The 27,851-nt window shown below is 44.9% G+C and overlaps 1 protein-coding gene across 4 annotated transcripts in view; it reads left to right on the top strand.

Moving 5' to 3' along the window:
- MAPK8 (mitogen-activated protein kinase 8) overlaps positions 1-27,851 on the top strand; it is a 417,190-nt gene that overhangs the window by 373,484 nt on the left and 15,855 nt on the right. For all 4 annotated transcript variants that reach the window (XM_078642701.1, XM_078642699.1, XM_078642702.1 and 1 more), the window contains exons 10-12: positions 15,739-15,863; positions 16,440-16,503; positions 17,003-17,080. In XM_078642701.1, the coding sequence (XP_078498827.1) occupies positions 15,739-15,863; positions 16,440-16,503; positions 17,003-17,080 (267 nt within the window). The remainder of the gene's footprint in view (positions 1-15,738; positions 15,864-16,439; positions 16,504-17,002; positions 17,081-27,851) is intronic.

Consider the following 27,851-nt stretch of genomic DNA (forward strand, 5'->3'; position numbering starts at 1 on the left):
ATTTGAGAGCAATGTTAAAAAACACGATCTGAAAGCAAATGTTAACACACGAACCATAGTGACACAAGTGACATAGAAGCCTACCTTACATTACGGCGGCAACTGGGTTGCTGAGCGTCATATTGTAGTAGCTGCAGCACAGAAAGGACCTGAACAATGGGGTTCAAGACAAAAACGGAGGGGGGAAACTGAAAACTGTAATTATTCACCTCTTTTCTTCCATACCGCTAACCTGACTTTGGCGGTTCCCCCGCTACAGTTGCCTCCACGGAAAGGCACATCGTAATCAGGATGGTGGGAATTTTCGTTGGACTCCCTCCTGCAGCCGCTTCTACCTATGATGTCGTTAACGTAGCGCAAGATTCTGGCAGAGGCAGCAGGACTCCGACTAGCTTCCCTCATATACCCACATACATCTTAATACAGCAGGTGGACTGCCATGTCAATGGGCGGGAACACCGTCAAAAAAGTGACGGTGGGACCTGACCCAAAAACCACAAAATCAGACCCTTAGGATAGCAGGATCTGCCATAGACTTTTTTAGCAATGGAACCACCATAAACTTCTCCCACTGAGTAAGTTAGGGAAAGGTTGCATAACGCCCATAACGGGCTTCTTCCTAAGCATGAATCTTCATTCCACCAAACCCTGGGACGAAAAGAGTCAATGGGAGATCCAGAGGAGACAGAGCTATCAATTTTAAAAAAAATTGAGTCCAGCTCCGTAATATTATCCAAAACAAGTCTTTCAGTTTAATTATCCATGTCGGTGCAGGCCAGCACGGGTAAGATTCATGCTATATTCCCTGTTGATTCAGCTGTGACGTTCAATTCAATACTTTACTAGAATATCTAACAAGCATGAGGAACAATTACACAATTTCCAAACCGATGAAGATACAGTTTACATGTAAGCAGATGCCTTACAGGAAACAACTGAGATGTATCCAAGTAGATGTTAACCCCCTTCACCCACCTCTTTTGTATTACAGCATCCAGCCCTGTAGGGCGGAGAGCTGTAGAGACACACAGAATGCTGTTAAAAAGGAGACAGAAGAGTACTGCTTTTTTATTGGGACCTTGAAGTCAAAGCAGAAATCAGTATTACTCTATGTAATCGCAATAAGGGCAATAACACCCAGACACAAAAAGAATTACAAACCATCTTCTCAAAACACACGATATATGATTGCATGCCGAGTCACATTCTTCGTAGTGCCCATTTGAGGAAATGAATCACAAAATCTGCTGTGACTTAGGGCTGCAAGCACTGGAATCGATGGGAAGGAGGATGGAAAGAGTTGCTGCAACTGAAATAGGACTGCCAACAATTTTGAAGTTCTAAAAGCACAAACAATTTGGCACTGTTCCATGGTGTTTGACAGGACCTCTATCAATAAAGGCAAAAGACAAGACATACAAAGTGAACACATTTGCATGAACTCCAAGAATGTCAGTTTAATGGGTCGATAGAGAATGTACACCCAGAAGAGAACACCACCAAGGTGTACTTAGTTTACTTTCTTAAACCAATACAAGACCTAATCTTGAGGCATATACTGGAACTACTTTCCTATTCCGATTCATGATGCTCAAAGGTTTCAAATGATCATGTTACAGTAAGTGCTGAGGAAGGTCAAGGTGAATTCATTAGGGTTGGGCGGAATTTGCGTAGTTGCGCTATGCAAATCTCCGCGAAACGATACAAAATTTCAGCGAGCACGCAAAAGTTCTGCGAACACGCGGAATTGCTTGTTTCGCCCGTTCGCAATGCTTTTTTCCTGTTCGCGAACGCTGTTTGCGTGCTCGGGAAGAAATATCTGTCGGACCCGCATTTTGAAAGCGCGAACAAGCAAAAAATTCTGTGAAATCGCGGAATTTTGGGCAATACCGCGTTCTCCGCGGATACTGAAATTTCCCAAATTCCGCGAGCGGAACTGAATTTACCGCCCAGCCCTTGAATATTCATTCTTACTGTTGTTGATTGGCCCCAGTATGCGATGCCAATTTTGGCACTTCTACAGATGGCAACTATCCAGTACCCATGGTTACAATTGATGACTCACCCCAAGCTTCTTTTTAGATAGAGAGGTCAAGTCCTCCAGCAACAGTTTAAGTCACTCAACCTGACAGCTTGGTGCCTGACTATTTACATTTTAGACATTTCCACAGATTGCAGGGCCATAATGTTAAAAGCATATGCCCTAACATTGACAAGAAATTGTAACACTAAGTGGAAGTGTATCTGTATATGGTGCAAGAATAAGACTAAATCCCGTTTTGATGCAACATTTTCAAATATTGGTGTACTTGCTACACTTATCCCAAGATGTCTCAAGTACTTATTGGTCAAGGTGCATATGGCCTTGACACCAAGATCCAGAGTCAAAACACATGTTCCCTGTTGTTTTCCCAGAGGATCATAAAAAAGTCCATGAAAGGCTTTTTTAGGACATTTTGTTTCTGTTTGACACCCTCTGATATGTATTGGGAGCTGAACACTATACTCTGTCAGCTGACAAGGTTGTTGTGAACCCCTTTATAGACCAATTGCTCAAATTTCTCTTGAGGGGGATATCACTGATCCTCGATCTCTCAGCAAGATTGGGGGAGCGCAAAGCCTTCAAACGAAGTGCATCATATATACTTTTCACAATGAATGAAGTCACGTTTCCCCTAAGCCCTAGATTAATGCCTAATCTGACCTTTAATTGTCATCTGAATGAACCAGTCAGTGGTAAAAGCATGACTTTGATTGGATGCATGCAGGTGTGTCAGATTCTAAATGAAAGGAACAAAAGAAATACGTACTTCTGACCAACTCTTCATCTCTGGGGGCTAACCAGTAGGGGGCTGCCCTCTGTGTATGCAGGGCATTGCGTTCTGGCTATCAGCTTGCATCACTTTCTTCCACAGTCAATCAAGCAATCAATACACTTGTAGAGCACGCTACTCACCCGTGAGGGTCTCAAGGTGCTGGGAGGGGCACACTGAGCCGCTACTGCTCGAAGAGCCAGGTCTTGAGGTGTTTCCTGAATGTGAGGTGGTCCTGGGTCAGTCGTAGGTGGACGGGGAGGGAGTTCCACGTCTTGGTCGCCAGGTGAGAGAATGACCTTCCTCCAGCGGTGGTTCTGCGGATCCGTGGGACGGTGGCGAGGGCCAGGCTGGCGGAGCCGAGTTTGCGTGTTGAAGTGTAGAACGTGAGGCGGTTGTTGAGGTATTCGGGACCTATGTTGTTATGTTATGTTATCGGATTCTTCTATAGCGCTACGGCTACTCCAGTAGGAGTGTCCCGGCGCTTTGGCGAAGAAGTCCTTAGGGCGAGGAGACATAACTGCAGAACATAAAAGGAGCAATGAAATTAACTGGAAAAAAGCCAGGTTTTCAAGGCCTTTCTAAAAGACATCAGATTAGGGGCCTGTCTGAGAGAAATGGGAAGCTCATTCCAAGCGCACGGGGCCAGGTAATGAAAAGAGCGCCCCCCTTGTCTAGTCCGCTTAATGGACGGAACGACCATTTTGGACAAGGAGGCAGATCGCAAGGCTCTGTTCGGTTTGTACAGAACAAGGCATTTCCTAATGTACCTAGGACCAGAGTCATGAAGGGCCTTGTAGGTCAGCGTCAGGCTTTTGAAAAGAACCCTCTTGGCTATGGAAAGCCAGTGCAGTTCTTTTAACAAGTCAGAGGCACTGGCTCGTCTAGGGAGTCCATAAATAGCCCTGGCAGCTGAATTTTGGACTACTTGAAGTCTCCTCACAAGATATTTGGGGAGTCCTAGATAGAGGGCATTTGCGTAGTCTAAACGCGACCCAACAAGTGCTTGGACAATGACCCTTCGATGATTAAACGAAATCAAGGGGAGAAATTTCCTAAGCATACGGAGGATCCCGAAGCATTTCCCCGAAAGACAGGCTATTTGGGGCCCGAAGGTTAACTCATTATCAACAAGGATGCCTAGATTTTTAGCTTTGGAGCTTGCGTTTGCAGGTGGAAACAGGTCTTGTGGCCACCAACTTTTCCGGTTTGGCTCAGAGACACACCCAAAAAAAAGCAACTCCGATTTATCGGAGTTGCATTTTAAGCCGTGTCGTTTGAACCAATCAAAGACTGCTTCAAGGCAGCCTCTGATGCGGATCCCATCGAACACCTCATTCTTGTCATATGTGAACAAGAGCTGGGTGTCGTCAGCATAGGACACGATCTGAGCGCCAAACGACTCCGCAACCTCTGCAAGGGGGGGCCAGAAAGATGTTAAAAAGCAGGGGGCTAAGAATAGACCCCTGAGGAACCCCCACTTCCAGAGGTGCCATAGCTGCGGAGTGAGGTGGCGCCCAGATCGTTTGTCGACGGCTGGCAAGAAAAGATTTAAGCCAGTTCCACACCGTCCCCCGAAGACCACAATCCCAGAGTCGAATTAGGAGGGTATCATGGGGAACGGTGTCGAACGCCGCCGACAAGTCCAACATAACTAACATGGCCTTTCCTCCGATATCCAAGACCTCTCTGATGGCGGTGGTGACTTCCAGTAGCGCGGTCTCTGTGCTGTAATTCGCACGAAACCCAGATTGAGTATTGTGCAACAGATTATTATTCTCGATGAAATCAGAGATCGACCTGTGCACATGACTTTCCGCCACCTTCGCTAAAGCAGGGAGGAGAGAGATAGGCCTATAGTTGGCATGTACGATGGGATCCAAAGCTGGTTTTTTTATGAGAGGAAGGATGAGAGCACTCTTCCAAGCCTGGGGGACTGTACCAGAAGACAGTGAAGAATTAATAATGGAATTGATGGGTCCATTTAGCACAGGGGCTATTTTGTTAAGACAAGAAACCGGGCAGGGATCTAGAGGAGAGCCCGACTTCAATCCTGTCAAATGGACTAATGAGGCAGCAAGGCTCAACTGAGGGAATTCCCAAAGAGTAGGTTGTGAAGAGGAAAGGACCCCAAGAGAAGCAACCTGAGGCTGTTTTGAGTAAATAGCAAGAGAGGCTTGGATAGCTGTGATCTTATTTACAAAATACTGTGCCAGTTCAATCAGCCAGGGTTCAGAGTGGGACTGAGCCGGGATGCCTAAGGACGGAGAAGTAAAATCCTTAACAATTTTAAAGATTTCCTTACAGGAGTTTTCTGATTCGTCTATCCGACGTTCAAGATAGGATTTTTTCCCACTCCAAATCATCTTGTGGTAGGATCTGGTTAGGTTTTTAAATTTTTCTTTCTCATGGGGATTGTAGTCTTTCCTCCAGGCTCTTTCTGCTCTCTTGCAGTTTTGACGGGCTTCTCTAAGCTGAGAGGTGAACCAAGAGGCGGAGAGTCGTCTATTTCCGGATTTAACGGCTTTCTCGGGCACGAGATCCGACAGTCTGGTCGTGAGCCATTCAGTAAAATGAGCTAGATCAGTTTCCACATTGCCTGACAGGCAACCTATGTCGTGGAGCGCTTTGTGTGCGTGGGTGAGGAGCCTGAACGTGATCCTTTTGTTGACGGGGAGCCAGTGCATGTCTCTCAGGTGGGCTGATATGTGGCTGTGGCGTGGGATGTCGAGGAGTCGTCGTGCGGATGCGTTCTGTATGCGTTGGAGTCTTTTCTGAAGTTTGACTGTGGTTCCTGCGTATAGGGCGTTCCCGTAGTCTAGTCGGTTGGTGACGAGGGCCTGGGTGACCGTCTTTCTAGTTCCGGTAGGGATCCACCGGAAGATCTTACGGAGCATGCGCAGGGTGTTGAAGCATGAAGATGAGATGGCGTTGACTTGCTTGGTCATCGTGAGAGAGGAGTCCAGGATGAATCCCAGGTTGCGTGCGTAAAGCTAAGTGTCCACTTGAAGAAAGGCTGAAAGCACATTCCATAAGAAGCATGTGGGTAACAGGCACTTTATGTGGGAGTGACACTCCTGTACATCTTCCAAGCAGCTACATGGGAAAGCACACTTTCAGCAAACACTGCTTCCTAGGCGTATGCAGCAGCTGACTCTTCACTAGATCAAGCAATTCTATGCAATCTGTTTCATTAAAGCTGGACCTACTTTGAAATTCTATATACTTCTTGCTATTCTGATTCAAGCATAACTTAGAAACATCCAGTGCTGGAGAATAACTTGGGTAATATAGCTGTAACTCCAGTTCTCCAGCAGTCGTAGCTTCAGTAGATTCACAACCCCCCTCCCTCCTCACTCAGAGACTTAATAGATGCCATTCCACTATGGTATAAGATGTGAGCTATAGTGGCCTCCAAGGGAGTGGAACGGTCAGCCCTTCCACCTCATTGGCTGCTGTTTGGGTTGTTTCAAATGATATGGATATGTTACTAAACAAATAAATTTGTTGGGACTGTGTCTGTTTTCAATACGGTTTATTGCTATTCTCAAAGTACCGGGGGATTTCTAGCCTGATGAATGGAGATGATTCATGCATGTAAATCTGTGAAAACGTGCTTGAATATTTTTTTAGGGGTTCTGCTTAGTTGGTGAGCCAGTCATACTGCTAATCTTGGTCAGGCTGGTGTTTACCTCTGTGAAGAGCAAGTTGAAGAAGATAATATTTTTGGTAGGCAGTGGTGTGTACAAGCTTGGTCTTTTTTAGCACTGGATATGTCACTATCGAGTTTCATGAAAATGTTATTCGCGAGTCCTGTGTTTTTTTTTTTAATGAAATTGTCAATCAAGGTTTCACAAAGTTTATGGTGTGGTTGTTACAGGTAAAAGTGCACTCCTCAGCTTTTGAATATTCCCCAAGTGTCAGACTGGATCTAGAAGCTTTTTCATAGTACCTCAACACTCCAGAAGGTGACGACGTGCGGTTCTGGACTAATTCCATTCTGCTCCAGAAATGGTGTGCCGATATTTTAAAGGCTCCACTCCCATGCTCTGATGTCAGTTCCTTATTTTCTGCCTCTTCCCCGGATCCAGAGCTTCTCTTGTTTCGGAGACTGCTTTTTGTTAGCTTTTTCTCCACATTTGCAACAGTGTGCAAGTACCCCCTACGATGACGGGTTTTAAGCCCTGAGAGAACTGTCACTAGCAGATGCCTGTGATGGATCCCCAAGAGTGTTTGCCTGTGGTATCTGGGGTCGGGCCACGACCCCAAGACCTGGGGGGACTTTGTGCCGATGAACCTGAAGACATTAGGGAACGCAAGGGTAAACTTCTTGTCGTCAAGTGCAAGTAGATGCAGTGGCAGGACCTCTCCAAGTCGAAAGCTGGTTTCCTCTACTGGAGTGACTGAGTTGCTCTCGGGGCTGGTCTTCGTTGTGCTACCAATCCTTAAGCAACATAAGAAGTTGAAGCGGAGTTCTGCTCCTTTTCGCCATTCCCACCATTTTCTCTCATCACCACTCTGTAGAGAGTTTTGTGGTGCAAGCTTTCACTAGCCAGACTAACCGTAACAATTTCCGACCACTCCTCTCGACAGGGATTCTAAGATAGTGGAGACTATTATAAACCACTTGCTCTCCCCACTAGTTTGGCTCTGTGGTAAATCATCAAAAAGTGCTTGTACCTCGTCCACAAAATGAGGATATGGTCCTCCGTCAGTCATTTGGTAGATGGTGGACAGTGCAGGAGGGGTAACTGAGAGGGTGTTGGCACCACAAGTAGGACGCAGTTGTTATTTTTGCTACTTTCGGGTGCCCAATAAGGACAGAGGTTTTTGGCCTATTCCAGATTTTCACCCTCAATTGCTTGCTCTGCAAGGATAAGTTCCAAATTGCTAACTCTGGCCCAGGTCTTGTCTGCCCTCTACCCTGGAGACTGGATGGTGGCTTTGGACCTGCAGGATGTCTATTTCCATATTACCGTCCTGCCTGCTCATCTGCGGTTTGTGGTGGGAGAGGAGCATTTTCCATTTTCTGTGCTTCCCTTTGTTCTCGCCAGCACCCCTTGGGTATTCACAAACGTTATGGCGGTGGTGGCAGCACAGCTTTGGAGATATGGGGTGCCAGTCTTCCCTGACCTTAATGATTGGCTGTTGAAAGTTGGCTCGCCCCAGGCAGTTGTCAACCACCTCCAGATAACGGCAATCCACCGGTCATCTTTGTGGTGACAATCGATGTGCTAAAGTCACACATAACTCCTTCTCAGACGCTCCCTCTTCTGGGAGCCATTCTAGGCATTGGTTCTGTTTTGTCCTTTTCCTCTGAAAGGAAGTCAAGGAAATTCAGGCTATGATCACAATTTTTCAGCCTCTGGTCAAGATTTCGGTGAAGCATTCTGCCGGATCGAGCACCCCAAGTGGCATATGTTGGCACTGCAGACTGATTTGAACTCCTAGTGGGCCCAACTTCAAGAAGACCTCTCCGACCACATCCAAATCTCTGAGGAGACTATAAAAGACTTCCAGTGGGGGCTGCTGGACTGTGGATGCGTTTGCAGCAGACCCTGCTCCTTTCCCTACTCAGAACTGTCAGTGGTTTCCAGTGGTAGAGACTCTATTTAGCTGCAAATTCATCTCCCACCCTTCGAGCCTCCCTGTTTTGTGGTTACACTCTATACTAAGTTTTATTTGAGGGTCGAACCAGCTGGCTTTTTTGTAGGTTTGCTGGCAATGAGAACTTTTGTTAGGGACTGCTGTAGCATTAGAGCTGAAGTTGGAACTCCTCGACAGTGATGCGTTGTCCCATAAGCAGAGCTGCATGAAGTCCGGGCTGAAAATAGTGCAAGTCCAACTACTCCCTGGCATTCTAATAACAAGAGCATTTGGTACAGAGTTTGAGATATGTGGAGATGAGTTTTGAGTTTTTTTGTTTTTAGGAAACATATAGTTATGAACCGTTACCAGCAAACCGTTAGCATGAGTGTAAGCAAACAACACTGACTGCCATGACACAAGCAAATACTGCGGTTTGCGGCACTTGTGCTTTTTGCTTTTAATTTTTTTTTAAGCCAAATGTGTCCTTGTAGCCCAAATTCAAAAATCCATTTCACGTTAAGCTGTAGATCTGATTGTTGGTTTTGCATTTTGCATAATTTTTCTGATATTTAATGTAGTTACACAAAAGCAATTTGTGCAAACAACTCTACTTTTGATTTGAAGACTGCACAAAGTGTGGCTGACAGAGTATCTAGGCCCCAAGACTAGTTGATAAAAGTTTATCAGTCGTAATTTTGTAAATGGAATTCAATAGAACATCCAGGAAACCAAAAAGGAAGGGGGGGGAGGGCGGTAGCGGGAGCCTACTTCTAGGAAGAGATGAGGTGAAGAAAATGTGAAAGGGTGAGTACCACTCCACTGGACAGTCACACTCGTAGGCTGAGTGTTCTGTAATACTCGAGGTGGCTCGTGAGTGTTTATTTTAATGCTGCGCTAATCCACTTCTAATTTTGCTTGGATTGTTTCTTAAATAGGTTTGCAAACCTAGGGAGGGATACCCTTGCATAGTACAAGTGAGGCTTCATCACCTAGGCAAAACTCTGGGTTGACGATCATCAGATTGCGATCCGATATTAAGCTGTTTTCTTGTGGATCCGGTTGTTGCGTCATGATCCCTGTTCATGCTTAAGGATTTGTGGTTGATTAGGATGCATGATCAGTGCTTGGTAGTTCCAGCTAGAGTGGTGGGATCATCCAGAACATTATAGAAGCTAATGGTTACTCTTACCTGAGAAATAAAAAATGAAATGACAGGTTGGCAACTGCTCTGATGATTGTTTTTATTAATTCTTTGGTCAAGTTGATCTCATAGGGTGTGAACACAATGTAGCAAAAGTTTAATCTGGTTTCTCCAGGAGGGAGAGCGATCATTTAATAGCATTTTGAGGAATCCGAGATAATTAGAGGACCACAGTTCTCCTATGTGCCACTAGGTGCTGCTGTGCTGCTCTGTGACACTTTTGCCCAAGTGTTGAGCTGAGCTGTTTATAAGCACTTCTCATGCATGCTGATGTCTGTTCCATTCCTTCTGCACCTTCAGAAGCCGATCCGGAGCCTCTTACTTGTCTTAGACCATATTTTCGTTTTTTTAATCTAATTGTGCAAGGAAATGTGACCCCCTAAAACCACAGGGTTTAAACCATGAACGGCTGTCCCAATCAGAGTTTTGCGATGGACCCTCACAAAGCCCGTTTCTTCTACCCTGCAGTCAGACCACAACTCCAAGGCCTATGGCAACTGTGCTCAGATGCCCTTGAATGCCATAAGGGAATGCAAAGACAAACACTACATCACCAATGACCAGAGGACTTTGCACCACGACCGATCTAAGTCAAAGGCAAGCTCCAATTCCCAAAGTATTTCCCCGCGGCAGTTTGTCATCACTGTCGAAGTCAAACACAGTAAATCTAAGCAGGAAACTGTCCCATCTCCCCCACCCCCCTTGTTTTTTAACTCGAGAGGACTCAAGAGTGTCAGCCTGTACCCTGATCTCCTTTGAAGCCGATTCGGAATTTGTTCCTGATGCACCCTGAATTGCCAGACCCATCGGCAGTGTTGCAGCAAGTTTAACCCTTTAAAGTGGCAATGTTGTATACTTTTGGCACTTGACCAGCATCCTCTTGCACGTCTTTGAGCCCTAAGGATCCACTGAGAACTCCAGTTGCACTTCCACCACTGGTCCACCCGCTGCAATGTTTGCCCGTTGAATGCATTTCAGATTTTGCCTGCTTGGCGTCTGGTGCCATTTCTTGCTCTGGCCCCATTTAAATCGACACCAGATAGGAATATACATCCTATTGTGCTATCCGACTCAGAAAAGAATCTGCCATTACCTCCACTGCAGTTATGTCCAAGCCGACTGGCGCACTACGCATTGACAGGCCCTCTGATTCTGATACCTTGCACTTACCGCTTGGTAGGGCCCAGACTCTACCTAATTTATTTAGCACAAACTCTGGAAAAAAACAACTAAAATGACAGGGATGATTATGTGCCCCAATATGATGAGGATAGCTGGCATAAAGAGCAGAAGGATGCTAGTGGATGTGACAGTTTGCCTAGTACTGGCCTTGTATCTCTCCCGGGACCTGCTTCAGAGGAAAGCACTTGTTTTGCTGTTGTCATGAGAAGGACAGCGGAAGTATTTGACCTACAGTTGCCAACCACGGAAGTGAAAGCTAATGCATTAAATGGTTTTATAACCTGGTCAGGCTCGCACTGAGCCACTGTTGCCATATAACAAGGCACTCACTGACACTCTTTAGGGCCCTTCGGGCTAAGCCCTGTTCAAAGCCTCCGTTTACCAGACAGTTCGTCCATCGCCCTGCCACTGGTGACCTTGCTTTCTCAACATCGCTTCCAACTATGGCTTTGCAAGTGTCCACCTGAAGAGTTTATCCCAATGTCTTTCTTACCACCCTGATCGAGAGCCCAAAAGATTAAAGACAATAATTTTCTCCTTCACAAGCCTTGCTCTGAGATTCCTAAATGGCTGCTGTCTCCTTTGCTGTTAATCCCAAACCCTTTGGAAAACAGTGGTTCAAGTATTACTAGCTGTTCTGGGCAACTTTCGGGTGTGTCTTACTCCGGCTATTCAGGATGACTGTGATTTAACAAAATTTGTTCTACACTCTGGACTGAACACAATTCAGTGTCTGGGACTGGTAATGGGTACCAGTGTGGCCCTTAAACTCCACATCTGGATGCGACCCACAGCTTTCTCATGGTATCTTCAGGCCTCTTTAGTTGGCAGATCTACCTTTTTCTGAAACTGAGAGTCCAGGACATTCAGGCTATGATCGCGATGTTTCAACCTCTGTACTGGACCATCATGCAGATGACCGAGGTAGTTGGGATTGTTGGTCTCCTGCATCATGCTGGTGATGCATGCGAGATAGCATATGCGGGCTCTGCAGTAATACCTAAAATCCCAAAGGGTACAACATCAGGGAAATCCATTGGATCGTATCCAGATTTCTAAGGAGAGTGCAGAAGATCTGCCGTGATTGCTGCTTATTTGCGATTGGGTCAGTGGCAGGCCCCTCACCTCAACAACAAAGTCTTTACCACACAGCTTTTACGATGCAGGTAAGTACCACACAGATAAGCATTTTTCCTTTTACTAAGCATGGCTTCACCATGCATATAAGTCTTTTTTTTAAACACCAATTGCTATTTAAAAAACAAGGTGTTTAGGTTGAGTATTGATAAAGGGAGGTACGGGTAATTTTGGGGTTGGGTAGTGGTAAAGGGGGTAATGGTAATTTTAGGATTCATGGGTAGAAAGTGGTAAAGGGAGGTCAGGGTAATTTTAGGATACAGGGGTGGGAAGTGTTAGCTGGAAGTAATGCTATTTTTAGGGTTCTGGTGATGGGTAGTGGTAAAGGGAGTGAAGGTTAATTTTAGGGTTTTGGGTGGGCAGTGGTGAAGGAAAGTAAAGGTCATTTTAGGTTCTGGGGTGAGTAGTGGTAAAGGGATGTTAGTGTAAATGTAGGTTTTATGTTTGGGTAATGCTAAGGGGTGATAAAGTTAGCGGTAAATTGAAAAGGCGGGGGGAGTGTTCCCCAAAAAGGAGAAACACTTTAAAATGTAATCTTATATTACCATTTATACTATGTGGTTCTGCCAACAGGAAGGGCAAAGTATAGTCTTGGGCCCTGTGTCCAGGAAGCCTTGTGTCTCTGCAAGTGGCTGGACCGATAGGGGATTTCTATACTAGTGAACCACCTGATGGGGTGTTTAAACGCCAAGGAGGACAAGCTAAGTCACTGACATCCAACGGTTCTTGAATGGTGGTTAGATCTGGAGATGGCACAAGCCATCTCAAAACAATGTGGAGAGAAGCCTGGCTTTATCTTTTTGCCACAGAGAAGGACTTGCAATGTCAACACTTCTGCATGATGGAGTTTCCAATCAGTTCTCACTTAGCCAAGTCTTCTATTAAGATTGGAGTTCAGGGCTCTTTTATACCTTTCTGTTCCTGCCTCTCCCGGCTCAGAGTTTTGAAGATGATCATGAACGAATGGTCCAAAGTCATTGGCGTGGCACCAGATTGGGCAGAAAAGTGTGATATCTGAAATTCCACGGCATTCGCATCCATCCTCTGATAAAGCTGCTGCTTCGGGAGGATCTTCTGTCACAAGAGCCGAGAAGGGTGCTACACCTAAGCCTGCGCACTTTGCATCTCCATACTTGGAGATTCAGTTGCAACAGGTTGAACTCCTTCATCCTGAGGTTGTTCAGGCCATCATGGTGGCTCTCCACAAAATCAACATATGCCAGCCACTCTAACAAATTTGTAGATTGGTATCGTAACTGAAAAATTAACCCTTTACAGACTAAGTTGTCTGAGGGTTTGTTGCTTATTCCGTCCCTAGCCAAGCAGGTACTTGTCAAGGGCAGTGATAAGGGATACTTGTCGGCTCTTTCAGGCTTCTTGTGGTTTCCAGATGAGCCATTGTAATTCAAATCACCTATTATGATGAGGTTTTTTGAAAGGTTTGCAACATTTGTTCCTACCCAAACTCTTTTGTGATGTTCTAGTGGGACTTGAATTTAGTCCTCACTTGTTTGATGTGTTCCCCTTTTGAGCTGCTGCGCAGTTGTCACTTGAGACTTCTGACCTTAAAGGCAGTTTAGCTCATTGCCATAACATTGGCTAGACACATGAGCTAACTTAAAGCGCTCTGTGTCAATCTACTTTATGCCATCTTCTTTCCTGGCAAGCTGGTTCAGGGCTTCATACCTACCCAAATTAGTCACTCCATTCCATGTCGGTAAGGCTATCACCCTTAAGGCGTGTTTGCTCCACCTCGTCCTGCCAAAGAAGAAGACCGACGTTATCATTTGGATCTTAAAATAGCATCGAGTTTCTACATGGAGTTTCAAGAAAGGGTGAGTGGACGATCTGCTCGTCGTAGTGTTTTCCGGTGCAAAGGATTTTAAAGCAGTACAAAAATATCTTCTGATGGATTGTTCTCATCATAAAGATCTGCTAGGGACTGGTGAAAAAGTAGCCTCCAGAAGGCTACGGGCTCATTCCACCAGGGCCAAAGCTGCTACCACTGCATTGACATGCAAAGTGTATGTATGTATTTTACACTTATAAAGTGCACTGTAACCCTACGGACATCCTGGATGTCAGGCAATTATGTAAATGTCTGTTCAAACATTCACAAAGCACTACTGCCTCAACAGTCACATTTGTCGAGAGGTGATTTTTGCCTGCTTGATCCTGGAGGACATTTTTTGGTTGAGCCAGCTCACAGAGCCACCACCAGAGAGGCTTTATTTATTCAAAAGGTGAGGAGTCAGCAGTTAGAAGATTCTATCAGGGAAAGGCAGCACCTTTCTCCCTCAGGCCGAAATGGAATGACCACATTACCCCTATTCTGATCACTCTTGAATGGTTGCTAGTTGATGCCAGGACTATTTACAAGACTGCTGTCATTGCCCATAAAACTGTGCACACATCCACTCCCTATTGCCTGGCAGACAAACTCAAGCTATTAGGCGGCTCTAGACCATTGCGAAACACCAAAGCAATGCTGCTAGAACCCCCATCCTTTAAAAAGGAACGACACACGGCACAATTCTTCTCAGGTAGTGCAACCAGAATTTGGAACTCATTACCTCCACATGTACGCACAACTACTGCGCTGGTGACTTTCAAAATGAACCTAAAAACCCTTCTCCAACGATATTTTAGCTAAGACATGGCAAGCAATTCTAGGCAGACATCTACACTACTTCAACTTTTTCACTGCTGGATATACCTCTGGTACATTTTGTTTCTCTGTAACGGTCTATCTTTTTGTTATTCTGGCCTTTGTAAATATTTTTGGTAGTATTTGCTCAATTTAAACAATCTGTAAATTCCATTTAACAAAATATTTCTATTATAAATTGCTCTAGCCCCTTTGGATAATGTCTGCATCATATAAATATGCATAAATAAATCTGAAGCACAACTTGCCGTCGGCAATGTCCTTTCTGGTAGATACCCAATTTAGCTGCAGTCTTCTCACTGACACTTTCATCCTCTCCGTTCTGTGACTGGGCTCTTTTTGACTGAAATGGGTCCCATATTATGGAGTTCTGCACACTGGTTAAAGCAGGAGCCTTCAACTTTTTCTTCAATAAGAGCTACTTAAGTTCAATAAATATCATCCAGAGCTACTAATACTGCCATTGTAATAGTGAGCATATCAGACAAGATTACATTAGAGTTCACCTAAGGTAAGATTACCAGCAGTGACCACTTTAGTGTATCAGGCAGGGTTGCCACCAATAATGTAAAAAAGGCTTTATCAATTTAAAATGCCTCTACATGGGTAATATAGAACAGCCATAGTTGTAATACACCCTGTACCACTGTGACTGTGTTTTCACTTGGCTGCATAGCAAAGTGTTGTAAAGGCTCTCCAGGATAGAGTGCAGCAGTTGGCACAATGCTTTTCATGGATATTTACTGCTGTGCGGCGTGGGATCTCTGACATAACGTCTTCTGGCCATCATGTTCAGAATAACCTCATATCCTCCATAATCTTTGAATAGTTGTTACCCCATTTCCCTAATGTTAGAGCCTGTGCATAGTGACCATTCCCTTCTTCATTTTATCAATCTTAAATACGTTACCAGTTTGGTATTTTCAGTTAAATTTAGTTATTCAGGAATGTCTTGTTAAGTCTTTTGACTAAAAAGCTAATCTTCCAAGAACACTTACTTTGAATGCTTGTTTTTTCAACATGTGCCTAAACATAATCTGTTTAATAATTCAGAGCGTACCCAAATGAAGGAGAATTAAAAGTAACATTGTCTTTAATTATTGCTGTTATCATTATTGTTAATCTCTTTATCCTTTATTTTTGCGTAGCTAGTCAAGCCAGAGATTTGCTTTCCAAGATGCTAGTGATTGATGCTTCAAAGCGGATATCTGTGGATGAAGCTCTCCTGCACCCCTACATAAACGTCTGGTATGACCCTCTGGAAGCTGAAGCAGTAAGTTTGTTTTACAACCTGTCACAGTATTGTAATTATTTTTCCATTTTCAATGGCTGTTCCCAAGTGTTTGATGGTTTAGTGAAGACTCACGATTACAGGGACACCTCTTGGGAGTGCACAAGTATGCATCCATCATCCAACATATCCAGTTTGCCTGACCTTGTCTACAATGTTTGTTTGCTGTGACCTGGCAGTAAATGTGCACAGCCGGTGCTGCTATATGAGGAGTGTATAACTTGTAAGCAGCATCACCACAAAGTTGGCATTCAGGATACACAAGTACAATGTCTTGCGTGTATTGAATGTGAAGTTTTTCTTGTGCCTGGTACCCATGGAGCAGAAGAATGGGGTATGGAGTGCAGATACAGGGTATTGGAGGAAAGGAAAAGAAAAATTGAGAAACAAAAGTAGGAGACGAAGATTGAGCAGGGAAGAATGGCAACAGTAGACTTAGTGGAGAAAAAGTAGAAAGATGATTTGAAGGGAGAAAGACTGTGTTTAGGAATGGAAGGCACGCAGATCTCTTGAACAGTGGCTTTATGCTTTTGACATCCCCCTTTTTTTTCTCTTCAGCCTCCACCGAAGATCCCAGACAGACAACTGGATGAGAGAGAGCACACAATTGATGAATGGAAAGGTATAGTTTTATCCACAGTAATTACTCTGCATCACTATTGAAACATGGGCAACTACCTTTAATTCATTGGCTGAACATAAGTTTTAATCCAAACACTGCCCGTCTCACTCACCATTTTTTTTAACCCTCCTGTGCATCACCTCTCAGTTTGGGAACTTCCTCCACTTAAGCTTTTACACTCAATCACTTTTTACCTCTTACACTTAGTATTTTCTGTACCAGGGTACACAGCACTTTAGTTGGGGCTCTTCATGTGCCTCAGGTTTCATATCAGGCTTCTCTCTCTCTGCATCCTCTTTTGCAGCTAGGCATAAGTATTATTTCAACATGTACTCTTCTCTCTACATCTTGTAAACCTACGAATATTGTGCACCACCTCTATTCTCTGATAAACTTGTGGAATGTTTGCACTAGCCATGTTCACCTCTGCATTTTTCTGTTGTCTTCTGAGACTGACCCAAATACATGATCAATGACTCACAGCATCTCTTCTTTTCAGAGCTGATCTACAAGGAGGTACTGGATTGGGAAGAGCGAGTCAAGAAGGGTGTTATACGTGGGCAGCCGGCCCCTTTAGGTTGGTTCCTTTGTATTCAGTACTGAAAGCCCACTATAAAAAGACGTAACGCAAAATAATATGCTAGCACCTTTCCTTTGAAGCTTATTTTGCACTAAGAGATAACTCACTAGACTGCAATCACTAGGTCTGTAGGCAGTGATAAGTCAATTTACTCTTATTTCTGCAGGTGTACTGTCACTTAGCATCAAGTGGTAAATCTCTCTGCTCCTTCCAGATATCGTAGATCATCTAAATTGGCTCTTTAATAGATTTCCAACTCGTGAATTAAGCCGTATTTCCAAGCGATAACCCAGTACAGCTTCAGTGGAAGTTCAAGGACAGATAATTTCGAAGTCCTGGTTTCTTTAGTTCTAAGGATGTCTGACATATGTCATAATTGGATGATTCAGGTGCCGGTGGTTAGTACATGAAGAAAAAGCCTTGACACTTTGGAAGTCCTCTTCATTCGCCCTCAATCTCTGACTCCTTAACTTTTGTTACATTTTCTGTTCAGATTAAAGAACGTTTACTGATAATTGCCAAACAGCTTTTTAAAACTTATGGCATCTTCATTGATTTATTCCCTTCCACTTGGCATCCTCTTCATCCTCTAGTTCTTCAAAACAATTAATTGATTTTATGAACTAGGTATTCAACCATTTTTCACACCAAATTCACATAACTACTGTTTTTGTCCTGGACACATCCCTAAAATTGAGTGCTCTTTCACTGCTGTCCTTCCATGTAGGCTCTAATGTGCCCTGTCCCACGAAACAGTCTTTCATTATTTCTTGGCACCGTATCTTTCCAATAGCAGTACAAGGCACTGCATGCCTGAAGGTCCCTAAAGCAGTGTCACATTAGTAGCACATTCACCTCATTGTAAAAGACTCAAACCTCAGCTAAAGAGATGAGTGCTCTCAGCCTCGCTCCTCCCAGAGGCCATATGTATGTGGAAAGGGAGCCCCAAGGCTTTGCTCTCACTAGAAACAAATGACTTATTTTTTGTCCTTAAAGCTCACTTCCCCTTCCTTAGGTTGCAAGTATCTTCCTTCCTCCAGCACCTCTAGATTGGACTATAGAAAAAAATCTCCCAGAGTATAATTTTTAAAGATGTTTGCTGTAGAAAATGTGTCTTTTCAGATGACCTGCACAAATCGTACATTTATGGTGTATACCGAGATGGTACAGCTGAAGACTGCAAATTTGCAAGACATTTTCAACGAAAACGTTCAATAACTATGAGGGAAGGTAAGAAAAAGGTGTCAAAGCACATATCAGTGACATCAGAAATCAAAATTATGTAGCTCTGGTTCACCTGAGCATCAAGAAAAACTGTAAAAATCTCTTCGGACTAGGAGCACAGAAGGTAGTGTCTAGTGACCGACCTCTTCTCGGGTAAATAAGGTAGAGATAATTCCATCGTCATTGATACCATCAGTGGTGCCATTGATGACCCTGGTTAACGTCTCATGCCAACACAAACAAGCATTTGCAATGCAATAGGTCTGGCATTTGCGAGAGTTTAAGCTATTGGCCTTGTAAATGACAATGCCTTTCATTTATCCGTTTTGATAATTAACACATAAATAAAAGGCATTGTCATTTACAATGCCAATAGCTCAAACACTTGTAAATGCGAGACCTATTTTATTTCAAAGAAGGGGCGGCCATTGTCCCGGGCTTCTTGGAAAGTGAAAGCACACATAGCATGCGCTGAATGGTTCAGGAATGCATGTCGTGCCTGCAGCAGGAGAGACTCAGTAAAGAAAATAGTGCTTACAGACTAAATAAGACATACCGTGTAACAGAAGTAAAAGGGCAGTCATCAAGGGAGGTTACAAATGAAGACTAGGTGGTACTAAGGAGGGACTAACAAGCCTAATAATGAATTGGAAGCCAGCATTTACAGAGGGCAATGACACAAGCCAATGAAAAATATGGTTGTAGAGTGCGCGGAGCTTCAAGTTCAGACTCTAATACAGCATGCCTCGCAGAGCAATGCATGTGCTGCCCAGAATCGACCTAAAAAAACGGCCAAAACTGCAGTCTACTGTTATTCTTCCATGTACATCCGCCAAATTAACATCCTCATCAGGGACATCAGCAGGCTGTCAACGACCCTGCTGATGGAGTGACTATCTGCGAAGACTGTCCATTACAAAGACGCCTTTGACAATGTACCCATTGACGAAAACACTGTTGATGACGAATCTGTCAACAAAAACACCATCAACAACTCTGTTATTGACGAAAACTCAGTTCACGACTGACACAGTTGATGGAAATGCCCAAAAGACAAGAAGGCAAAGGAACCGGTGGCTAAACTCATTGAAACGGAGGCAGAGAATGGTTCCGACCCAGAGGACCTTTATGGGGCTTTTTATAACCCAGAGCACAGAAGAACAAGAGAACTTCCCACAGTTCAAACCTGTACCTTTTGACACAAATTGCTAGAGTTCGCTAGAACAGGAATGGGCGGAAGAGTGTGAATACTTTTACCGCCACTATGACCCATTTTAGTCTGTGAGTAATATAGAGACGAATAATGATGAAAATGCCAGTGGGCTTTATAAAAAATAAACGCCATATGGTAACAGCATTTTACACAAGGTTTCCAGCAGTATCAGAACCTCAACCTGTCCAACAACCTGTTCCAGAGCAAGCTGCTTCTAAATCACCACAATCAGGTCACAGGTCTGAGGGTCCAAAACCACAGATGTGTGATATACTACTACATCCAGCTTTGCTGCCTTAGTGGACTAATGCGTCCACTATAAGGGCATGTGTTTGACATTGTGGTCACAGGTTCACTCAGCCTTTCATCCTTCTAAGGTCGATACAATGAGTACCATTGAGTTGGGTAACATTAAACGCCTGTTATTCAGCGCCAAGATACCCTTCTGGATAAATGTGCGTTTACAAATACACCTAATGTTATCCAACTCCATGTCAGCAAGTCCAACCTTTCTCTGAACTACAGTAAAGAACACATCTGATGATGACCAGTATACGAATAATACGGAAGGAGAACTGAAAGAACCTAAAAGACCAAGCAGCGATGAGTGGGATGACAACATCCACCAGCAAAATTGCAAACTCTTTACCATATGTACCTGCCACAACTACAACACCAATATTACAGGTTGTAACCGCAATCATATAGGGCACCACAGTCCCAGAGATGCAACAAGCCTCTGACAAAGTGCTGAGGAAGAGGGCAGTCTGTAAGCAGGGGCAGCTCCTCCGTTTGAGCGGAGGAGTGACGCCCCACTAAGAAAGCCCCAGGCCAGAGCTGAATAATAAAACTGATAGTTTATTTATTACCATTTTATTTTTCAGCAACCGACCCATCCTGAACTGAGAGGGTGAGGACAGTGCTACTGTGCAGAGTGGCAGCAGCAGTAAGCTGTGAGCTTATAAAATGAGCATGTCTGTTTGGTAAAGTTCTCTAACCTAGCTGTCTTAGGCTTAATCTAGGCTCTGCGCTCATGCTGGTGAGAGCAGCGCCTGTATTAGTTTGGGGGAGTTTGCTACTGGGTCCTGCTTTGGAGCCTACCATAAACTGAAGGAGGATGTCGCTTCGGAAGGTAAGTCTGGGTTTTTTTTTCCACCCCACCCTCCGGACATCGTAGCCGCCACTGTCTGTAAGTGGGGGCTCAGCATCATTGACAATCATCAGGCACTGGCGACCACCTCAATTCCCCACAGATCTCTTGCCCTGTAGCTGTCAGTATCCATACTTTCTAAAAATGAATAGGCAAGATTTGCCACAGACATGAGTGCTGGATGTAAATCCGTTTTTTCACACTCTGGGGGTACTTGAGCATCATCCAACAACAGCACTGCCCATAGTTCAACACAGCCATCTACCCCTGTTTAATGCAGAGATTCTCAACAAGCTATGAATGGAGTTATAGAACCAGTAACAAAGGAACCTCACAACCTGAGCTTTTACACTTACTAAAAAAGAAAGCCATGAAAGAATAGAAGTCCATTCTTTTATTTATATATAATTATTTTTATTTGTATTTTCACATTACAAAAATATAAACTGATATGACACTTAACGAATAGGCAGTTATACGGGCGAGCTTTTGGGATTACAAGGTTTACATTTGTGTCTGCCCAACATTTCTTCCGTCGACATAGGAACATTTAACATTGAACGAATGGATACTTGAATGTGTTCACGTGTTACGTATTAAGACAAAACATAGAAGTGTTTGGCGGCTGTTTAGTGTTAGCTTACACACCCTACATTGTTAGCCGTTGCTCGGCGTGTGCGGTAGATTTATGGAGGCTTGTAGGAGCTGAGGTATTTGTCTAGTGAAGACCACATTAAGCGGTCGGGGTTTTTCCATGGTGTTTGTCTTAGTGCCGTGATGTCTGCCCCTCTTAGGAATGTGACCCAGTTTAGCCACCCCTTGAATGTGGCTTTGGTTGTGTCCTTCCACTTGGTCAGTACTGTTTTGACTGCTGTTGTCAGGAGGAAGTCTAGTAGGTACCTGTTTTGCTGTGTGGCTAAATCTGTTGTGATATGCGCAGTGGTGGTTGTGACAAATGAGTGTTATAGGGTGCATCCTAGGGCTTTGCTGATGAAGTCCAGCACCATCTTCCAGAATTTGCTAACTTTATTACATTGGAAGATTAGGTGTGCGAGGTCTCCCCCTGCAGCACCGCAGTTCCAGCAGCTGTCGTTGTCTTTGAGGCTTAGCGATGCTAGGCGAGCTGGTGTCCAGACTGCTTGGTATAAGAGCCAGGATTTGGTTTGTGCAAGCACTGGGGATATCATGTTTTTAATGGGGCCTCCCAGAACATTTATAGTTCTTGTTCTGTGAGGTTGGAGCCAAGTTGTGTTGTCCAATAGGTGTTGTTTTTTGTGTTTAGCTTGGAGGTTCCTGGATGGAGGAGCTTGTACAAGTGCGACACCTGGTGGCATGTCTTGTTTATGTTCTCAATGTATCTGAAGATTGAGGGCATGTGTTTGGTTAGTTTAGATTTTGTCAGGGCTGTCTTGATGGCTAGGAAGTTGTAAAGTTCTACTTCGGGGAGGTCATGTCTGTTTTTTAGACTACTGAAGGTTAGGGGCGATCCTGCCTCTTCTAGCTGAGCTGGGTGTGAGAGGCCAACTTTTTTCCACGTGTGCATGTCTAGGGTCTTTCCTCTGTATTTGATCTTGGGGTTGTCCCAGAGTGATTCCCTGGATGAGTTTCAGATACTGACTTCGAGTTTTCTGTCTACTTTGAGCAGCGCTTGCCTGGTGGCCTTGAAGATCGGGTTGTTCATGTGTGCTTGCTTGTTGGCTGTGAGGCGAGTTAGGGGGTCTGCATTGTTTAGAATGGCCTTCTCTATAGACAACCAGGTGGGTGTGTAGGGCTGTTTGGGCAGAACCCAGTGCATTCCTTGTCTGGCTATGAAGGCTGTCTGGAATGTTCTCAGGTTGGCAACATTATGGCCCCCTAGCTTCTTGCCTAGTCTGAGTTTTTGTAGGCCGATTCTGTTTTTTTTGCCACGCCGGTCGATTTTTTTGTGGAAATAGTCTGTGAAAGCCAGGGGGAGCATTCCAGCTAAGTGGTTAACTATGGGAGTGATCATCTTAACAGTGTCTACTCTGCCCCACCAGGTGATGAACTTGGGCGACCAGGTATATACCAGATCCTTAATCTTTTCTAGAGTGGTTTTCTCGTTCCGTTCCAGGGTAGATCTTCGCGTTCTACAGAGGTGGATGCCTAGGTATTTGACAGACCTAGGTTCCCACGCTAGTCCGGAGGAGCCAATTACTTCTCTGTTTGTATGTATGTTGAGGGGCATGCATTCTGATTTGTCTCTGTTGAGTTTGTAGCCTGAGTGTTTTGCGTATAGATCGATGGTGTGCATGAGTGCGGGTATGGATTGATCGGGCTTCTCCGTTATTATGAGCAGGTCACCTGCGTAGGCTGCTATCTTGGCTGTAGTGATGTTTGTTTACCCCCTCTATGCGGTTGTTGTTTGTAATGTCCCTGATCAGGGGTTCACGGGTGAGAAGGAACAGCAGAGGAGATGGGGGGGGCATCCTTGTCTCGTTTCCCTTTCGAGGTTAAAGGGAGCTGAGTTCGCTCTATTGATTGCTATTTGGGCCTTGGGGGATTTGTATAGAGCCATGACTTTCCGCGTGAAGCCCTCCCCCAGGTTCAGTACTTGCATAGTTTTCTCTAAGAAATGCCAGGATACCCTGTTGAAGGCTTTTTCTGCATCTAATGTGATGGCTACGGTGGGGTTGACTGTTTTGGAGGAGTGTTCTATGACTTGGCAAAGGAGTCTTGTGTTGTCGTGAGACATGCAAGTTTTTAGATAGCCTACCTGTGAGTTACCGATTAGCTGTGGGAGCACTTTATTTAATCTTGTGGCCAGGACTTTGGCGTATAGCTTACAGTCTAGGTTTATGAGAGATATAGGGCGGTAGTTTTTTGGGCCATTGGGGGTCTTTGTTTTCCTTTGGTATGACTATTATGTTGGCTTGTGACATGGATTCTGTGACTGCCTCCTCTTCTCCACAGTGATTAAAGACTTTTCCTAGTACTGGGCTTAGTTGATCTTGGAAGGTTTTGTAAAAGGTTGCGGAGTATCTGTCCGGACCAGGGGCTTTGCCTTCTTTTAGAGCCTTGATGGCTGAAGTGATCTCGCTAGTTTTTATGTCCTGACCTTGTGCCTTGGCCTCCTCTTCCGTCACCTTGGGTAGGTTGAGTCTTTCTAAATAGGCCAAGCAATCCCTCTTGTTCTAGGTTGTCGTCTTTCTTGTATAATTCTTTGTAGAATTCCATGAATGTGTGTATGATGTCCTTATTTTTAGTGTATGATTTGCTGTTTGTATCTGTGATTGTTGAAATGCCTTGCTTTCTTTGTTTGTATTTGAGGTATGAAGCAAGTGATGTGCCTGCTTTATTAGCCTCTCATAGGTAGATCTGTTTGTATTTCCTGATACACAGACCTGCCCGTTCACTCAGAATTCTATTGAATTCGTACTTTTTCCCTGTAAGCTCTACGAGTATGGCTGTGTTTGAGGTGTCGTTGATATGTTTCCTCTCCAATTCTTTGATGTCATGTTCTAGTTGGTTTAGTTGCGCTCTTGCCTCCCTGTCTCTCCTGGCTTTGATTTCTATCAGAGTCCCCCTGATGGTTGCTTTAAGGGCATCCCATAGGCATTTTGGATCTGAGTCAGGGTTATCATTTACTGCGATATAGTCTTCTATGGCTTTCTGTATTTTACCTTTGTCCTCTTTTTTTGCCAGGGTTATGTTGTTGAACCTCCATCTGCGCTCGATGTGCTCGTTGTGACAGCCCGTGAGTTGGAGGCTGATGCATGAGTGGTCTGAGATCGTTCTAGCCACAATGTCTGTGTGATCAATCAGGTGTGTGTGTGAGGCTGAGATCCGGATGTAGTCTATTCTACTGTATGAGTTGTTACGTTAGAGTAGAAGGTGTAGTCCCTGGTATCAGGGTGTTGGAGTCACCACGGATCCTCTAGGTTGAACTTGATGCAAAGGTTTTTCAGAGTGTTGAGGGACGTCGGGGGACGGGTTTGTGATTTTGATTCTGTCTAGGGTGTGGTCCATGGCGAGGTTGAAGTCACCTGCTAGCACGTTCATATCGCATGGTTGGTAAGCCTCGCTACCTCTTCCCAATAACTAGTGTCGTCTGTGTTAGGAGCGTAGGTGTTTATCAGTATAGTTTTCTCTCCTCTTTTGAGTTGGGTAATCAGTAGTCTCCCCTGGTTGTCACACTGTTCTTTTTCAATAGTTATCCTGGATCTACTGTTTAGCAAGGTGATGAACCCTCGTTTTTTTCCTACCGCTGGGGAGCAGGCTACCTGCCCTATCCATCTTGCTCTGAGTTTATTTGCGTCATCTCTGGCTAGTTTCGTCTCTTGTAAGAGGGTGATGTCTCCCCTGGTCTTTGCTAGGTAGTCTAGAACTTTCTTCCTCTTGACCGGGTGGTATAGACCCTTTACGTTGAGGGAGACTATCTTTAGGTTTGTTTGCATACCGATGTTATTTGGTGTCATGGACAGCTGGGCCCTAGGCGTGAGTTAGTCTGTGTAGTCCTGGTTCGGCCTGGTTGGTTTGTTAGAGCGTGTGAGCTAACTGAGCACTTGTGGGTGACAAGGACAAGGACATGGACAAAACTGGACAAACGGACGATATAGAACGGACAGACAATATGTACATCGAACCTCCCTCCCCCCTCTCTCCCCTCCCTACCCCCTCTCTTCTCCCCTCCCTATACCCACCTCCGGCCCCTCCCCCTACCTGCAGCTTTGTCGTACTGTAGACGTGCGACAGCAAGGTCCCTCCCGCCCCGCTACATCCCAGGCTAGTCCGAGATGGTCGTACGACATCCTGTCTATCCGTGGTCTACAGTCAGAGAAAAAAGGGGGTGATTCTAACTGTTTTAGTTGACCATCTGGCAGTAATTGCCACTTCAATAGCCCCCTTATGCGAAAGTGAAAGGATATAGACATTTTAAAATTGTCGCGCTTGTCCAATCGCTTCTTGTGAATCGGTCGGTGTGTTCGCGTTGTTCTGTGCTTTATTCTAGAAAACTTGAGGTAGATTAGTTTGTGCAAAAGTACTTGTTGCTTCCATGAGGTAGTTATGAAGTGAGGTTCAGAAGTCCTGTCATGCAGCTGTGAAAGTGACAGTGAAGGGATATAGTTATATAAAAGTTCCGTCTCCCTTGTCTAGTTGCTTCTTGTACTTCGGTGCATACTTTCGCGTTGTGCTGCGCTTGATTCTAGCTCTCTCTGAGGTTCATTAGCTTGTGCAAAAGATTATGTTGCTTCCGTGAGGTAGATATCTATTGATCCAGTGGTCTTCTCTTGCCACTTTGATGTAAGTTCTTTTGTGCGCTGGATTTTGATGTTCTCTTAAGGTAAAGCTTTTTCTGAAGGTCTGGTGATTCTGTTGTGCGCTTCTTACAACATTGCAGCTATGGCGATTTGCCTATTGTGCTTCTGCTTAGTCCGTGGCGAGGTCTGGAGAGGCACTTCTCTTGCTGGATGGTATTGACATCTCCATGGCTTGAGTCTTGGGGCCTTCCAGGTAGCGGGCTAGTTCCGTGGGATCGTCGAAGGCCAGTGTTATTCCCTTGTTCGTTATTTTGAATCTCGATGGGCCAGTGAATGAGAAGGTGATGTTCTCTTTCTTTAGTTACTCTCTTTGGTTTAAGAAGCCTTTCCTGATATTAACTGTGGGTTTAGAGTAATCTTGTGTGAGGATGATTTTGTTCCCGTTCCACAGCAGGATATGATTCTTTCTTGCAACTCCGAAGATCGCTTCGGTTTGGTGTGACCGTAGTGGTTTACATATAATTGGTCTTGGTCCTGTTCTGTTTGATTGTCTTATGGCTGGTACTCTGTATGCCTTGTCTAGTTCAAATGGGTTCTCGAACCTGAGGTTGGTTAGCTTTGGAATAAGGTCTTGCAGTAGTGACACGCACGAGCCCGCCTTGTCTTCCTCGCCTTCTGGTATTTCCAGAATTCTTATATTGCCTTTTCTGCTTCTGTCCTCGAACTCCGCAGCTTGCTTCTGAACGTCTGTGGTAGCTTTGGCTAAGCTGCCAATTGCCTTTCCAGTGAACTGAGCCCTGTCTTCCATGTCACTGACTCTTTGTTCTACTTCTGAGAGCCTGTTGTTAGCAGTGTGAATGTCTGCTCTCACCGCTGCCAGTTCTAGTTGGATCGCGTCTGTGTTTTTTTTCGTAGTCTTTACTAGGTCATGTATCTCCGAGTTTTTTTAGGATGCTGTCCAGGGTACTGCTTATGTCTGATTTTTGTTTTATTAGCGAATCGTGGGCTCCTTCGGGCTTTGTCTTTGATACCCGCCATTCTGGCTATGCCTCTTTTTGATAGTAGGCAGTCGAATCTCTTGGCCTTATGTTGGTTGCTGTTTTCTTGTTTGCTTGCTCCTGTTTGCGTGGACGGTTGTTGTTGTTGTGGGAGCCTTCTTGGATTTCTTGGTGTTTGATATCCTGTGCTTACGACCTTGTTTTGTGCCCTTCTTGCCGCGTTTTCCGGAGGTTCCATGGTCTCTGCTGCCTAATAGTGACTTGCTCTTGCTCTAGGTAGGTAGAACGTTTTGCGTTACTTCTTTGGCTGTGGTTGTCTTCCTGTTGCCTTGTGATCGCCTCATGTTGGTTCTGATTTCGCCATGGGCGTGCCTGATCTCCCCCGTGGCCTCTATTGTTGATTTTAGAAGCCTCCTACCGGCTGCCTTGACTGGCCCCGCCCAAGGTGGCAGGATGACAATGCCCCATGTTGGCTGCGAGCTTTCTCTCCATTGGCCTGGACTTTGTGTTGTCCTGTTAGGCGTTTGCTTTGTTTTGTCTGATTGTTCTGTTCGTATCTGCGACAGTGATCTTTTGCGCAAGATGGCGGTGTTAGTTTCGGTTTCACCGTTCGTTATCTCCTGGGCTGATTGGTTTTGGTACTGCAGCCTGTTGCACTATCTACCTACTACTATGCGTGCGGATGGTGTCGCCGTTGGGTAGGATGCTTTCGCCTCCCTCGTCACTGTTAGGTGGGGGCGTGCTGGTTTTGTTTCCCCTCATAGGTGTCTGGTCCTGTGTCTCCGTAGCGGTTACTCGCGTTGCTCGATGGCGGTGAACGCGCCTTATTCTGGCCCGGGCTATGCCGAGATGCTGCATTGCGCCTTTGTTGGGGACGTGCACTTTGTTTGCCTGTCTTCACCTTCTTAGTGCCCTGCGTAAGATGGCGGCGCCCCAAGATGGTTTTGGTTTCGCTCTGTGTGGG

The sequence above is a fragment of the Lissotriton helveticus genome, chromosome 5_1 (genome assembly GCF_964261635.1).
Source record: "Lissotriton helveticus chromosome 5_1, aLisHel1.1, whole genome shotgun sequence".
In the NCBI taxonomy this organism is placed as follows: domain Eukaryota; kingdom Metazoa; phylum Chordata; class Amphibia; order Caudata; family Salamandridae; genus Lissotriton; species Lissotriton helveticus.